Source organism: Cheilinus undulatus, linkage group 11 (assembly GCF_018320785.1).
Source record: "Cheilinus undulatus linkage group 11, ASM1832078v1, whole genome shotgun sequence".
In the NCBI taxonomy this organism is placed as follows: domain Eukaryota; kingdom Metazoa; phylum Chordata; class Actinopteri; order Labriformes; family Labridae; genus Cheilinus; species Cheilinus undulatus.
In genome coordinates, this window is record NC_054875.1 from 24,421,611 (window position 1) to 24,436,689 (window position 15,079).

The 15,079-nt window shown below is 38.5% G+C and overlaps 1 protein-coding gene across 1 annotated transcript in view; it reads right to left on the bottom strand.

The window, feature by feature from the left end:
* Nucleotides 1-15,079, bottom strand: part of LOC121517507 (dihydropyridine-sensitive L-type skeletal muscle calcium channel subunit alpha-1-like) — a 34,025-nt gene that overhangs the window by 2,776 nt on the left and 16,170 nt on the right. The window contains exons 20-42 of the mRNA XM_041799330.1: nucleotides 13,281-13,387; nucleotides 13,059-13,146; nucleotides 11,955-12,062; nucleotides 11,765-11,817; nucleotides 11,524-11,670; nucleotides 11,123-11,324; nucleotides 10,846-11,004; nucleotides 9,741-9,851; nucleotides 8,159-8,242; nucleotides 5,852-5,899; nucleotides 4,469-4,495; nucleotides 4,250-4,375; nucleotides 4,099-4,164; nucleotides 3,893-3,984; nucleotides 3,656-3,815; nucleotides 3,437-3,564; nucleotides 3,226-3,322; nucleotides 2,432-2,534; nucleotides 2,238-2,339; nucleotides 2,013-2,146; nucleotides 546-671; nucleotides 178-386; nucleotides 27-91 (exon numbers count right to left, since the gene is read on the bottom strand). Coding sequence (XP_041655264.1) covers nucleotides 27-91; nucleotides 178-386; nucleotides 546-671; nucleotides 2,013-2,146; nucleotides 2,238-2,339; nucleotides 2,432-2,534; nucleotides 3,226-3,322; nucleotides 3,437-3,564; nucleotides 3,656-3,815; nucleotides 3,893-3,984; nucleotides 4,099-4,164; nucleotides 4,250-4,375; nucleotides 4,469-4,495; nucleotides 5,852-5,899; nucleotides 8,159-8,242; nucleotides 9,741-9,851; nucleotides 10,846-11,004; nucleotides 11,123-11,324; nucleotides 11,524-11,670; nucleotides 11,765-11,817; nucleotides 11,955-12,062; nucleotides 13,059-13,146; nucleotides 13,281-13,387 — 2,542 coding nt within the window. The remainder of the gene's footprint in view (nucleotides 1-26; nucleotides 92-177; nucleotides 387-545; nucleotides 672-2,012; nucleotides 2,147-2,237; nucleotides 2,340-2,431; nucleotides 2,535-3,225; nucleotides 3,323-3,436; nucleotides 3,565-3,655; nucleotides 3,816-3,892; nucleotides 3,985-4,098; nucleotides 4,165-4,249; nucleotides 4,376-4,468; nucleotides 4,496-5,851; nucleotides 5,900-8,158; nucleotides 8,243-9,740; nucleotides 9,852-10,845; nucleotides 11,005-11,122; nucleotides 11,325-11,523; nucleotides 11,671-11,764; nucleotides 11,818-11,954; nucleotides 12,063-13,058; nucleotides 13,147-13,280; nucleotides 13,388-15,079) is intronic.

Genomic DNA, 15,079 nt, shown 5'->3' on the forward strand with positions numbered 1-15,079 from the left:
GCTGTTGATGTAGGGATTTTCTTTACCTGGCTCTTCATCCTCACAGGGATTGTAAAACTCAGCAGGACTGCCCTCTCTGTCAAATGAAAACCTAAAAGGCAAGAAACTCATCAGGTTCACCCTTAAACATGTCAAACTGTCTTTCTGATCGACAGAAAAAGTTGATGCGGCGCTTACTCTGCGTAGGCATTGTTGTTAGTGTTGTTTTTGGGTGCAGTTGTAGGGAAAAATTCAGTGGTTGGCGTCAGGGCCGAGGAGTCAGGTGGAGACTCGGGCTGGCTCTCTGAGAACATAAGGGGCCGCTGGCTGGTCACCTGTTGGGACTGAGCGTTGGCTGGCTCAGTGTCGAATGAGTCTCCTCGGTTACCAAAGAGGCCATGTGAACGCTGGAAATAGAAAAAATGCACATAGAATCATTTCTTACTTTACAAGCTAATAAATAAAACCAGTAATTCTGCAACCAAAAACAAACTGACATTCACCAAAACTTTTTATAAAACATTAACATTTATTTGTTGTGCCCAGTTGCAGATGGTGTTTCTCACCTGGTAGATAGCTTCCTCTCCGGCCTCCTCCATTGCTCGTTCCAGCTCCTCCTCATTCTGCAGGTCTCCTGAGATGGCTCTGTGCATCTCTGGCGCTGCTTCTTCATCTATAGTCCTCAGACCCGCCTGTAAAGACAAGATGCATATGAAACACAAACCTAACTGCATGTTTGCAAAGAGAAAGAAGAGGAAAGATCAAATTTAGTGCTGCTTGAAGAATAAAAAGGTTCACACTCTTTAAATGAATTTAAATATGGCTCTTTAGTGAGTTGAATTAAAAACCAACAAGAAAAAGGTAAAACATGTAGAATATTCGCACCAACACGTCTGATTGACTACTCGTATACTATTCATATTTTCAAGCTGAGTACTTATATCAAATGTTTCCAAAGGTTTTCAAAATAAATGTACTAGTCTTTAAATCTACTCAACTAAAAGTAAAAAGTATTGATTTACTTCAATACTCAGAAGTGGGTAGCTACTGAGGAGTTGTACAGTAGAATATGATCTTTCTTAATTGGCAATAACAATATAGGCACATGGATCTCCATTCAGGTTATTCAGCTAAAGTCACACCTCTATAACTGTAGAGGCCTAGCCACTGCTTGAAGCCCCTGATGTGCTACACCTGGATTTAACTAATTGACATGCTGACTAGAGCTTGTTGGCCCCACAATAAAAAGTAAAACACAACAGCTGTATTGGGATGTGATGTGCTATTGGGGATGCATGATATTGGATTTTGCCGACAATATGCCAATATCTACACATATCTTTTAGCTGATATAGGTATTTAAATTAAGTTCAGACCTAAAACTTTATTCCTTAAAAACACTCTTTAACGTGCAAGGAATAATGATGAATAAAGAGTAAAAGTTCAGCAGATGTAGGTTTGTTAGTTCAACCTTAAACTTCACTAACTTCTTTTTTGTACAGCCAATATTTACAGCTGATACAGGCAGATTTTTAATCCAAAATATCGGCTGTAAATATCGGAAGAATTGTTCCTACCTTCCAATACCGACACCATGCAGGTAATATTTTTGCATCCCTACTCGGTATGTGCTACTGTGTAGTCAGCAGAGGTAGAAAAAGTACAAGGTTATTGTACTCTCGTAAATGCATAGTAACTCTGGTTAAAATTTACTTAAAAGTAAAAATACTGATTACAAAATGTACTCAAAAAGTAAACTACACAAAAAAAACGTATTCGTGTACTGTAATCTGAGTAAATGTAATTAGTTACTTTCACCTAAAATAATAACATATTAAAGAGTACGGTCTAGAACCACTCTCTTTGTGTCTTTAGATAACTGATTATGAATTGGCGCTATGCAAATAGTCAAGTGATTGAATGGTTTCTAATTTTTATATGGCATATTTTTTACTCTAATAGCATTAATTAACAGTTCAACACATCTACCACCACATTATTGATGTGACTGTGGCCTCGTATTGACAGCACACCTGGATCTCTGGGCCTGTGGCGCTCTTCTTCGAGGGTCTGTAGCCGTAGTATTCCTCTTGGCGCTTCAAGAACTTACGGAAATGGTCCTGAAGCAGGAAGGTGGAGTAGAACTTTCCAACAGTCACTTCATCGTCTATTAATAGACAAATCATCCAATGTGAGAGTTACTGAATTATTCTGTTTAGGAGGAATTTAAGTGCTTCACTTTATGTTGACAGACTGACCTCCTATAGGGGGGATAACCTGGTCCAAGAGTTTCATACTTGTGCGTTTCCAGATTTGTTTTATGATGGCTCTCAGCTCCTCGTTGGCCTGCTCAAAGTTCCCTGTTCAAACAGAAGTTGCAATATCTCAAGGCAAAAAATAAAATGTACATGATAAATAGTATTGATAACAGAATAAAAAGGTGTAAATGTACCTTCTGTTTTGATCTTAAGTGCAGTCCTCACAAGAGCAAACAGGGTGGCGTTGAAGGTGACGGTGCCATCACTGTTCAGAGGCATGTTCATACCAACAAGGCGCTGCAGACAGAATTTAGATTGAGCGCATTCAGGCATCAGAGAAGACTCTTACAATCAGATATACTGGCATTTTTTGGGCTTTTTTCCATTGCCTGTTTCTAATTATTATTTTTAGTTTATTAAACTTTCTGACAAATTTGAGATGATTGATATTTGTTTAAAAAATGATGAAAGGAAAAAAATTGAAAATAATCAAACATTTAAAAAAACATACAATTTATCAATGTTTAATATTATCAATTGTACCTAACTTTAATTTATTTTAACAGTTTATATCCCTTCAAAATTCAGAGTTTACCTTAAAATTTTCTGTAAATTTAAACCCAATTAATAAAAAAAATCTAAATTTGAAACCAATTTTAAAATGTACCTATTTTGATAAAGTTATAATTTTATTTTTATTTTTTAAATTTTATTTATGTAAGAAATGACTTATACTGTTTTGATATGGCATATTAAATATTTTTTGCTTTTTGTTTTACATAATTTGTGTCCATCTTCAAGTTCCATGTTCATTTAATGATTTCTGTGATTCTCTTATGTTATAAATGTTTATGCCTGTTTACTGCTATTGCTCTAATTTGTTTTGTATTTCAATGTCTTATAAATCTGTGGGGGCCGGGCACCTCGTTTGATGCAAGGCAGGTTGAATTAATAATAAATGTACTGAACTGAGATGAACTTTATGTACCTTGCATGCAGCTCGATGAGGACAGAACTTGCCAAAGCCTAGCGGAGGCTGGATACGTCGCAGCAACGTCACCACGTCCAGATGTTTGATTCTCCCCCTGGTAGATAACAAAAATATTACAGTTGTTTAAGTGACACCCTTTAACCTGATTCCTGTGCATTAAGCAGAAATAAAACCAGAGTAAATTTCAATAAATATTGTTCTGTCTTACGTGGCCTCAGGGTCATATTCAGCCCAGATCTTCTTGAACTCATCCAGATGGTGTGGACCAAGAAGGGACCAATCCCGAGTCAGGTAGTCAAAGTTGTCCATGATGATGGCTACAAACAAGTTGAGGATCTAAAATGTAAAGGATAAAATAAAGGGTTATAAGGCTTTGAAATAAGGCAACAAGGATAAAGGTAGATGTTGATTTTCTGCTGCTGCTCACCAGGAAAGCACAGAGACAGTAGAAGCTGAGGAAGTAGAAGATGGCAAAGTTGGACCCACAGGTGTACTCCTCCCCTGGCAGAAAGTCAGACTTTGGATCACACTTCTTCCCATACATGGAAGCCATCATGACCTCCTGCCAAGCCTCTCCTGTTGCACATCTATGGATGAGAAGAGAGAGAAGTTTACAAAAGAGAAGTATACAAAAAATAAAAAGGCATCTTGCTTTGGGACTCACCGGAATAACATCAGAACAGCCTGAGGGAATGTCTGGAAGTTGTTGTTGCGGTTGATTTGGGTACCGTCAACTAAGGCTATCTTTCCAAAGATCTGATGGGTTGTTAGAGAAACAGTATAAAGACAATAACATGAAAAAACTAAACCTTATGGAGAAATTAAATCTGAAATCCACAAAAATCTGAGGGTACTTATGGTTCTCCGTACCTGCATCCCAATAACAGCGTAGATAAAGAAGAGCATCACGATGAGCAGAGCGACATGAGGGAGAGCCTGCACAAACAAGAACAAAAACATTGTGTCAAAAGTATGGACAAATAAAATTGAAATTTACTTTGATGACGGTGGTGTGACAGACCTGGAAGGACTTGATAAATGTCCACAGCAGGTTACGGATGCCTTCTGAACGATTCAACAGCTTGACCAGACGCATGACACGGAAGAGTCGGAAGAACGTGATGGAAACCGAAGCATTTTCAGAGGCCTGCAGACAAAAAACGAGGATATGAGGGAGGGGAAAAAAACTAAAAAAGATAAAACCATTGTATGTTTTAATGCAGAAAGTGTTAAAACTTACAGCAATTACTTGCATTGGATTTGTCTCCTGCACAAAGTGGATAAAGAAATGAAAAATTTGTAACATATGATATTTAAGAAGTGATTATGTTATTGATACAAGGCATGACGCAGTCATACAGTGGCCTGGAAGTGCAATACAAAATTACAAGTCTGAAACACTTTTGCAAAGCTTGAAAAAAAAAAGAGTCAAAACATTTTTATATTTCATAAAACAAATTCACATTAGCAAAATGCTTTTATGAATGACAAAAAACAATTTACATATTACCAAATAAATGTTTAAAAAAAAATCCAAAACAAAAATTAAAAATTGCAAACACTTAACAAAAACATCTTAACATTTTAATAAAGTTATAATTAAAAAAACTACATGTTAAATTTTAAATTTACATTTTACAAAACACAAAACCCTTTTACATTAGCAGAGACAAATTTACAAGTTGTAGTACACTTTTATAACTTCTAAACAAACAACAGTATCATATGGAAAGGGAACGTAACAAATGCAAAAGTTTCAAGTTTTGTAAGTCTTTCAGATGTTTTATTTTGTATCAGACTTTGCAATTTCTTTCAAGTTTTGTAAAAGTTTTTCAGACTTTGTGGTTTTGTACCATTGTAAATTTCTTTGAAATGTTGTTAAATTGTTTCTAATGTTGTCATTTTGGGTCAGACATTGTAAATTTGTCTCATGTGTTGTAAAAGTGTTTCAGACTTTGTGATTTTGTATCAGACCATGTCAATTTATTTCAAGTTTTGTTAAGTGGTTTTGTAAAATGCTTCTTTGTAATTTATTTTGAAATTTGTGAGGTGTTTTGATACAATAAATTTGTTTTTTGAACTGTAAAAATGTTTTGGTTAATCTAAATTTGTTTCAAACTTTCTAAAAGTGGTTCAGACTTTGTAAGTTTGTGTTGCACTTCCAGGCCACTGTAGTCACAGCATGGTCAACAGTTGAATATGATCAAGTTTTGAACTACTCTGTTTTGTAAATATTTTAATTTTTTCTGACATTTTTCCTCTTTGTTGAGCTACAAAGCATCTAAAGTTGCTGAAAACTAGAACAGAGGCAATTTGTAACTCATGCAAAATATACAAAATAACTACACTTGATTGTATAATATACTTTCAGCCATTCCAGCCACTATTAATGCTTGAGTATACCCCTCTAGTAGGCTATTTTAGCCTACTAGAACACAACAGCAAACACCTGGAGGCTCTAGCCATGTAAGATCAGACAGACAGTAGTAACAAAGACGCTTTACCGGCTGCTGGAGTCACACACAGCTCAGTACAAACAGTTTAGTAGAGAAGATAGTGAAGTGCTCACACAGCCACGCTCATGCAGCAGTGCAGTGCAGTGCAGTGTGGATCAGATATTTACAGCACAGCCATGGAGACAGTACAGTCCTCCACTGGAGGCCAGGGCAGTCTGTGGAGGATAGACACATGAGCAGTGAGGTGTGTGGAGGATGGAGGGAGCAAAAAGAGGAAGAAGAGATAGCAGGAACAGAGGAACAAAGGAAATGGTGAGATGAAGTGAATGTGCTATAAGCTTGTACTGGTGGATGAAAAGGTGAGGACGACAGTGCAATAATGAAAGGAAAACATGACTTGCATAAAGTGTGTTGCCATTTACCATAAAATGAATGCAAAACCCTTACTATATATTGTGTTCTTTAAAATTTGTCAGACAAAACAAAAAAAAGAATAATCTTAATTAGTGTTTGGAACTAATGTAAAAAAATTGACATTTTTGCTATTTGCTGATGAAAATGATGCACAAAGTGGTGGGTGCAGGCACACGGGGATGTGATTGGCCAACTGACCATCTCTTGAGAGCAAGACCTGCTGTTACCAACCAGCTGCTGGGTCACAATTAAATGCTTGTGGATCACAGCGTTAAATTAATACACTGAGTCTTTTCAAACCAATACTGCCATGGACTGTATCTTAAAGACAACACCAGGGACTTTCATGTACAGCACCTGAAATGATAGTCTGATATCTGTGAAATTCAATGGTATGAATTCAAAAATAAATGTAAGCTTAGAACAAAAGTAAGGAAATTTGTTTTTGGTAGGTTATTTCTTTGTTGTAACAATACTTCTTGGCAATAAATCGTATACCATTGGAAAGCCTGTTTATTTCCCTTTTAAATGGTGCCACATTTGTAAGGAACATGCATTTGTGGGATGAGCAGCAGAGCTGAGTATGTGGGTTACGCCCATGATTTGCCAAATAGACATTTTTGCCAAATCTTCTCTGCCATTGCCAAACAGCTTATTGTGCTGTTGCTATTGAATCTTGTTTTGAGCTTCTGGTACCCCCAGGTGCTGCTAATCAGGTGCCACGTTTAACTGATCTGGATAGGATCCGTGCGATCGGGCAACTTCAAGCTGGTGTTCCACGAAACCAAGTTGCAACATTGTTTGGAGTAAGCCCTAGTACCATTTTCAAACTGAAGGCCAAGTTCCATATAGCGGGGGATGTCAGAGACAGGCCACGAATTGGGCGTACAAAAAGGACGACACCCCAAGAAGACTGTTTCCTCACCCTGTCAGCACTTAGGTACCGTAGGCTGTCTTCTACAGATTTGCAGTCAAGGTTTGCAGGACGATACAGCAGACGGCCCTCTGCCCAGAAAATCCAGAACAGACTGCACGCAGCCAATCTCTGGTCTCATAGGGCTGCCAGGAGGCCTGCCATGAGCCTTTCACCGTCAGGCCCGTTTGCGCTGGTGTCGGCAACACGTGCACTGGAACCTGAACACGTGGAGGAACATTATGTTCAGTGATGAGTCCAGATTCTGCCTAAGGCAGTTAGATCACAGGGTCAAAGTGTGGAAAAGATGTGGAGAATGCTATGCTGATTGCTGCACCGATAGAGTAACATCTTTTGGTGGAGGCAGTGTGATGGAGTGGGGCAGGATCTCACTCACTGGAAAAATGAGGCTCACTGGAGGCAATCTCAATGCAGAGAGATATCAAGATGAAATCCTGCAACCAGTAGCAGTCCCATATCTCCACAGTCAAGATGATGATGCTGGCCCCCACAGAGCGGGGTTTATCAGAGACTACCTCCAGAATTTGGGAATGGAGAGGATGGAATGGCCTGCCAGCAGTCCTGATCACAACCCCATTGAACACTTGTGGGATCAGCTTGGGCGTGCTGTTCGTGCCAGAGTGATCAACACAATCACGTTGGCAGACTTGCGACAAATGCTGGTTGAAGAATGGGATGCCATCCCACAGCAGTGTGTGACCAGGCTGGTGACCAGCATTAGGAGGAGGAGGTGCCAAGCTGTTGTGGCTTTGTATGGTTTTTCCACACGCTACTGAGGCTCCTGTTTGTTAATTGAATAAATTGTTAAATTGCCAATATGTCTTCAAACTTCAATCATCCGGTCCACCAAACACCAAACAAGAGTAAATGGCAAAAATAAGCTGTTTGGCATTGGAAGAGAAGATCTGGCAAATTTTTCATGGGCTCAACCCACATATTCAGCTCTGCTGCTCAAAAAATGCATGTTCCTTACAAATGTGGCACCATTTAAAAGGGAAATAAACAGGCTTTCCAACAGCATAAGATGTATTTCCAAGAAGCATTGTTACAACAAAGAAATAATGTACCACACACAAATTTCCTTATTTTTTGTGCTAAGTTTATATATTTTATCCAATGCACTCACATCGACTTCACTCAGGATGACGTCAACAACACTGCCCACGACAATAATGAAGTCAAAGACATTCCAGGGGTCTCCAAAGTAACCCTGCAAAGAGAGAAAGAGATGCTTGAAAGGCTGATAAGTATTTAAATTAATTTCACTGTGCACTACTGTCAGTTTTCTCCCTTTTAAAAGCGTTTGTGCCTGTTTTAAGCTTGCACACTGCCAATGAAAAGTATTCGTCCCCTTGGATGTTTTACCATTTTATTGATTTTATTAATCAGTCATGGTCAATATAATTTGGCTTTTTTGACAAAAAATGCAAAAAAAAAATTAAATTAAAGAAAAACATGTAATGTAAAATAAGTGAATGCATAAATATTCACCCCCTTCAAGTCAGTATTAGTAGATGCACCTTTGGCTGCAATCACAGTACTGAGTCTGTGTGGATAGGTCTCAATCAGGCTTGCACATCTGGTCACTGAAATTTTACTTCATTCGTCTTTGCAAAACTGCTCAAGCTCTGTCAGGTTGAACGGGGATCAGATGTGAACAGCCCTTTTCAAGTCCAGCCACAAAGTCTCTGTTATATTGAGGTCCATGCTTTGACTTGGTGTCTTTAAACAATTTCTGTGTAGCTTTTGCTGTATGCTTCGGGTCATTGTCTTGCTGGAAAATAAATCTTATCCCAAGCCGTAGTTCTGTTGCAGACTGAAAAAGATTACCTTCCAGGATTTCGCTATATTTTGGCACTTTCATTTTACCTTCTACCTTTAACAGCCTTCCATGGTCAGCTGCTGAGAAGCATCCCTACAGCATGATGCTGCCACCACCATGCTTCATAGTGGAAATGTTTTTGGTGCCATGCAGTGTTTGGTGTCCTCCAAACATAGTGTCTTATCTGACGGCCAGAAAGCATAATTTTGGTCTCATCAGCCAAGAACTTTCTTCCACTTGACCATGGAGTCTCCCATACACATTTTGGCAAACCTTAGTTCAGATTTAATATGAGTTTTCTTCAATACGCACTCTCTCTTTGCTACTCTCCCATAAAGCACTGACTGGTGAAGAACCTGCCAACAGTTCAGGGGGATGTTCAGTGCTTTGGAAAGGTTTTTGTATTCATCCCCTGACTTATACTTATCAATAACCTTTCCTCTGTGTTGCTTTAAGTGTTCTTTTGTCTTCATGGTGTAATGGTAGCAAAAAAATACTGATTAATCAGTGTCTGAACCTTCCAGACACCAGTGTCTTTATAATACAATCACCTGAGACACATTCACTGCACTTAGGTGATCCCCATTTCGATAATTGTGAGACTATCAGCCTGAACTGGCTGGACCTCTTAAATTAGGTCAGTCACGTTTAAGGGGAAGAATGTTTATGCAATCTGATTTCACACTGAAATGAAAGAGTTAAAAAAAAAAAAAAAGCCAAATTATATTGACTTATAAAATCAGTAAAAGGGCAAAACATTCAAATGGGTGAATGCTTTTCTATCTGTCAATTTGCCCGTCTGTACATAGAATGATGTCAAATCTGATTCAAAGTCCTTGTCGCATTGCTTTATAAAACTGATCTGATTCAAATCAAAAATATTTACCCTCGCTTTAAAGGCCATCAGCTTGAGAATCATCTCCACAGTGAAGAGGATGGTGAAGATCAGGTTCAGCATGTCGGACAGCTTGGTCACATATTCTGACTGGTTGCAGTGCTGTTTGAAGTAGAACGCAAACAATGTCAAAATGTTAAGATTAATGTAGTACTCTTCAAAAAAAATGTATAGGAGACAATGCATTTTGGGCAATTCACTGAGCTAAAGCCTTTTTACTGACAAACTAAAGATGTGATTCAGAAAGAGTTTAACTCACTGGTTAATCTGAGTCACCAGGACTATGTGGGAGTGTTATAACTCCTGTTTACAACAGACCCGACAAACAACAAAATCTGATCAGAATTTGATAGAAATGTTTCTGTTTTGTGCAAAAAAAAAAAAAACATGTCATCACAGTTTACATTTGACACCATTTACTTCAGATTGAATTTATGAATGAAATTGTTACATTTTAAGGATCATAATGTATCATGTAAAATTACTGCGGATCACATCATTCATATATAGAAGAAAAATTAGGTTTATTACTAAATGGGTCTAATATGGGAGTAGCTGTAGCTTACATCACATTTGCAGTCTCAGTTAACTTTGTGGCAACAATGCTCTCTAAAAACATCATAGACTACAGCAATTCAAGCTTAATGTATAATTTCCTCTAAATTATTATTAAATTCCTATGAGCAATAGACATAAAAATAAGAGTCAATATTAATTTATTGGAATTAGCTATAGTAATATATGCATCATGCTTATATTAATCACATCCATTTGACATATTGTCTGATCCTCTCTTATGTAAGTATGATTCTATGCAAATAAGATTTTGTGAATTAACTCACAAAAGACTTATGCAGGCCAGTCTGCATTAATGTGTTCCTAATCCCTGTGAAAAATTAATTAGTCTGGGATGTTGCTGGAAAGTCATAATGTCCCATTTTCTAAATGCAGTTTCAGAGTTTCACTTTCTCATTAACTTAATGCTGTCACAATGTCTCAAGTCTTTCCTCCAAAGATAATGAAGATTGTCCGTCTGTATGCAGCGCTGAAACAATCCCAGTGTTTTTGGATTGTAAGGTGACATTAATTCACATACCTGCATCCCCAGACACAGGGTGTTGAGCATAATGAGGAAGAACATGAGGTACTCAAAGTAGCAGGAGGTGACGATGTACCACACTCTGTACTGGTAAGGGTTTTTGGGGATGTAGCATCTCAGAGGACGAGCCTTTAGAGCGTACTGCACACACTGACGCTGAGGAGGGAGACAGAAAAGGGGCTTAAAAGCCAATTTTGTAACAATTTTCAACATTTTCGGTGGGTATATAATTTCCCACACTGTCCTACAGTTCATCTTGAGCATCTTAGCGTACCTGGTTTTTGTCCAGCTCACAGTTCTTGTACTCCTGCTCGCCCTGCTCCTGGAAAGTGACGATGACAAAGCCCACAAAGATGTTCATCATGAAGAAGGCGATGAGGATGATGTAGATGATGAAGAAGATAGACACATCCACGCGGTTATTGAAAACAGGACCCATGTCCTCTTGGTCAGAGTCAATAGCTCTATATAACAGTCTGAGGGGAAATTAGAAGGACAAAGATGACACATATGATTCAGAGGGTAACCCAGTACTTCTACTACAAAATCTGACTCAAGGTAATGGACTTTTGTCCAATTCAATAACCTCTTAGTGAACTGATCTCTCTTCTCTCTCAGTCTAACAGTCATATCAAGAAATTCAATTTCTAGGATCAGAATGGATGCTGTTCTTACTTTGGCCAGCCCTCAAATGTGGAAACAGTGAAGAGAGCCAGCATGCCGTACAGCACGTTGTCAAAGTTAAAGTCACTGTTGAGCCACTCCCTCTTAGCCAGCACAGTATCTTGGAGGGAATTATCAATGTGCTTCCAAAACATTCCCCTGAGAGCAGACACAGAGGACAGTCAATCTAAAACAGCATTACAGCTTTTAGAGATTAGAAATATCTATGATGTATTAAAAATGTCTGCCTTACTGGCATTCCTCTGCAGTCATTTTGGATGGGTCTGTGCAGCTGTAGAATTTCCCCTGGGAGGAAGAGAATTGGTGAAAAAATTTAATTCATGAGCAACAAAAGCCTCCAAACTTATAGGAGATTATTCAGAAAAATGACCTTTACAAGTTAATTCTCTGTGTGGTTTAAACAACATCATTTAAAAGCTCACCTTAAAGAGCTGCACTCCTATACAGGCAAACATGAAGTTCAGCAGCATGGTGACCAGAACGATGTTACCGATGGTTTTAATGGCAACAAACACGCACTGGACCACGTGCTGTTAATAAAGACAAACAAATTTCTTAATACAGAGAGTGCACTTGAGTAAGTGAGGTGCTTCTACTTATTTCCTCAATATAAAGACAAAACTTATACTCTGCTGCATTTTGGGAGAAAATATTGTTTATCTATTCTACATCTATTTAAAAGTCACGGTATGACATTTCAGACTGATTAATACATTTGCTAAACATAAATTTAGAAAATGAAATAAATTGCTGAAGATACCACTGACTTCCACTCTTTTTTTGTGCCAGTTACCATATACAAAAAGCTCTGACCAGAGCAGCTGATAAACTATTTGTAAAAAAAAACAAAACAAAAAGAGCAAAAATGTTAGTTAATTAAAATTAACAATGGTTTAGCTCACATAGGGTACATAAACCTTTTACAATGTCAAATTTCAGCACTTTAAAGCACTTACAAGAAGTATTTTACAAGCTTTTTCCTGCACCTTACAGCCGTAGTAAAGTCTGCACTTATACAAATACACATAAAAACACTTTTTCACTTCCTTATCATATGAAAACAGTCATTATGCTTCAAAAGACCTAAATTATCCTAAATTATGTTTCATAGGGGTGCAGATGGCCTAGTGGTTTAAGGTGCGCTCCATGCATGCAGACAGCCTGATTTCTGGCCTGTTGCTTCTTTCCTGCATGTATCTCCCCCACCCTCTCATCCTTGTATCTGACACCATCCACTGTCCTCCTCTATCAGTAAAGGCATAAAAAGACCAAAAATATATCTTTAAAAAACACGTTCTAAAATAGCACTCTATGAATGGATGACAAACTAAAGGACAACTTAGCCAACATAAACATTTGCTTAGACAAATGACACATTTTTAAATCTTATCATGTAAATGTGTATGTGATCACTTTTACAAGGTTGAATTTAGAGTTCTAATCAAGTAAACAATCTGATAACTTCTTCCAGCAATAAAAACACAGGCATTAACCAGTCAAACTCAGTGTATTTATGCGTTTTATACCTTCAACCCTTTGGCTCTGTTGATGGCTCGGAGAGGCCTCAGCACCCTCAGCACCCTGAGAATCTTCACTACAGAGATCGCACTGGATCTGCACACAAAACATGATTTTTAAAAAAGAGCACGATATACTTCTGGTGGAATATATAAATTTTTCATTTTTAGGGAAAAACTAAAAAGAGGTAAAGTTATGTATCCAGTGTGGTCATTTGAGATATTACTCACTCCATTCCCATAGAAAGCAGCGACACTGTGACCACGATCAGATCCAGGATGTTGAAGGAGTTACGACAGAAGGAGCCCTCGTGCATGAACGCTCCGTACACTGTCATCTGTCAGTCAGATATATCCAAATCATGCTTATAATACTGTGCCGTTAAGACAATTAAACAACTGTGTCAGTGAATATACAGTTTGCACTGAAGTGAAGAAATTGGAATAATATATCTCTGAATCCAACAACCCTGAAAACAGTTACTGCTAGTCTTCTTGGCTTGTGAAAATATTCCTTTTGTATATTTTCAGGTCTTAAGATGACAGGAGAACAGACAAAACTAGATATTTTAGGATGGCAACTTAGATGGACTTTTTATTCTTTCTGTCACACTTTAAAAGCCAATATGATTAGAATGAGCAGGGGAAATGTTCAGAAAATGAATCAGTATTGACAATAATCTATAGGCAGCTTTATCTTATAATTTTTATGCCTGTGAACCAGCCGAGGCTGCAGACTACATGCTTTCAGGCTGCTGTATGCACGTTCGTCCATCTGGGCCTTATTACACAAGAACGCAAGTCCTAAAGAACGCTTTGAGTGGTTTTCTTCAAACTTAGCATAAATCAACTCTGACACAATTATGAACTGAATAAAATTTGATGGTCAAAGATCATTGGGCCTCATGTTTACTGACGCTTTTCTTTAATGATTTTCTACCAATCACACAACCACAGAAACCACCCCAGCCCTTCGTCTTGACTCTCTCTGTGCTTTCATTGTCCAGCATTTTTATACCCTGTGGATGCAGGTGGTAGTTCTGGATCTTGACTGTACACTATATTGCCAAAAGTATTCACTCACCCATCCAAATAATTGAAATCAGGTGTTCCAATCACTTCTATGGCCACAAGTGTATAAAATCAAGCACCTAGGCATGCAGACTGTTTCTACAAACATTTTTAAAAGAATGGGTCGCTCTCAGGAGCTCAGTGAATTCCTGCATGGTACAAGTCCAGTTGTGAAAATTTCCTCGCTCCTAAATATTGCCCAGTCAACTGTCAGTGATATTATAACAAAGTGGAAGTGATTGGGAATGACAGCAACTCAGCCACAAAGTGGTAGGTCACATAAAATGATGGAGAGGGGTCAACGGATGCTGAGGTGCATAGTGCGTATAGGTCGCCAACTTTCTACAGAGTCAATTGCTACAGACCTCGTAACTTCATGTGGCCTTCAGCTTAGCTCAAGAACAGTGCATAGAGAGCTTGATGGAATGGGTTTCCATGGCTAAACAGCTGCATCCAAGCCATACATCACCAAGTGCAATGCAAAGTGTCGGATGCAGTGGTGTAAAGCATGCCGCCACTGGACTCTAGAGCAGTGGAGACGCATTCTCTGGAGTGATGAATCACGCTTCTCCATCTGGCAATCTCATGGACGAGTCTTGGTTTGGTGTTTGCCAGGAGAATGGTACTTGTCTTACTGCATTACGCCAAGTGTAAAGTTTGGTGGAGGGGGATTATGGTGTGGGGTTGTTTTTCAAGAGCTGGGCTTGGCCTCTTAGTTCCAGTGAAAGGAACTCTGAATGTTTCAGCATACCAAGAAATTTTGGACAATTCCATGTTCCCAACTTTGTGGGAACAGTTTGGGGATGGCCCCTTCCTGTTCCAACATGACTGTGCACAAGTGCACAAAGCAAGGTCCATAAAGACATGGATGAGAGAGTTTGGTGTGGATGAACTTGACTGGCCTGCACAGAGTCCTGACCTCAATCTGATAGAACACCTTTGGGATGAATTAGAGCAGA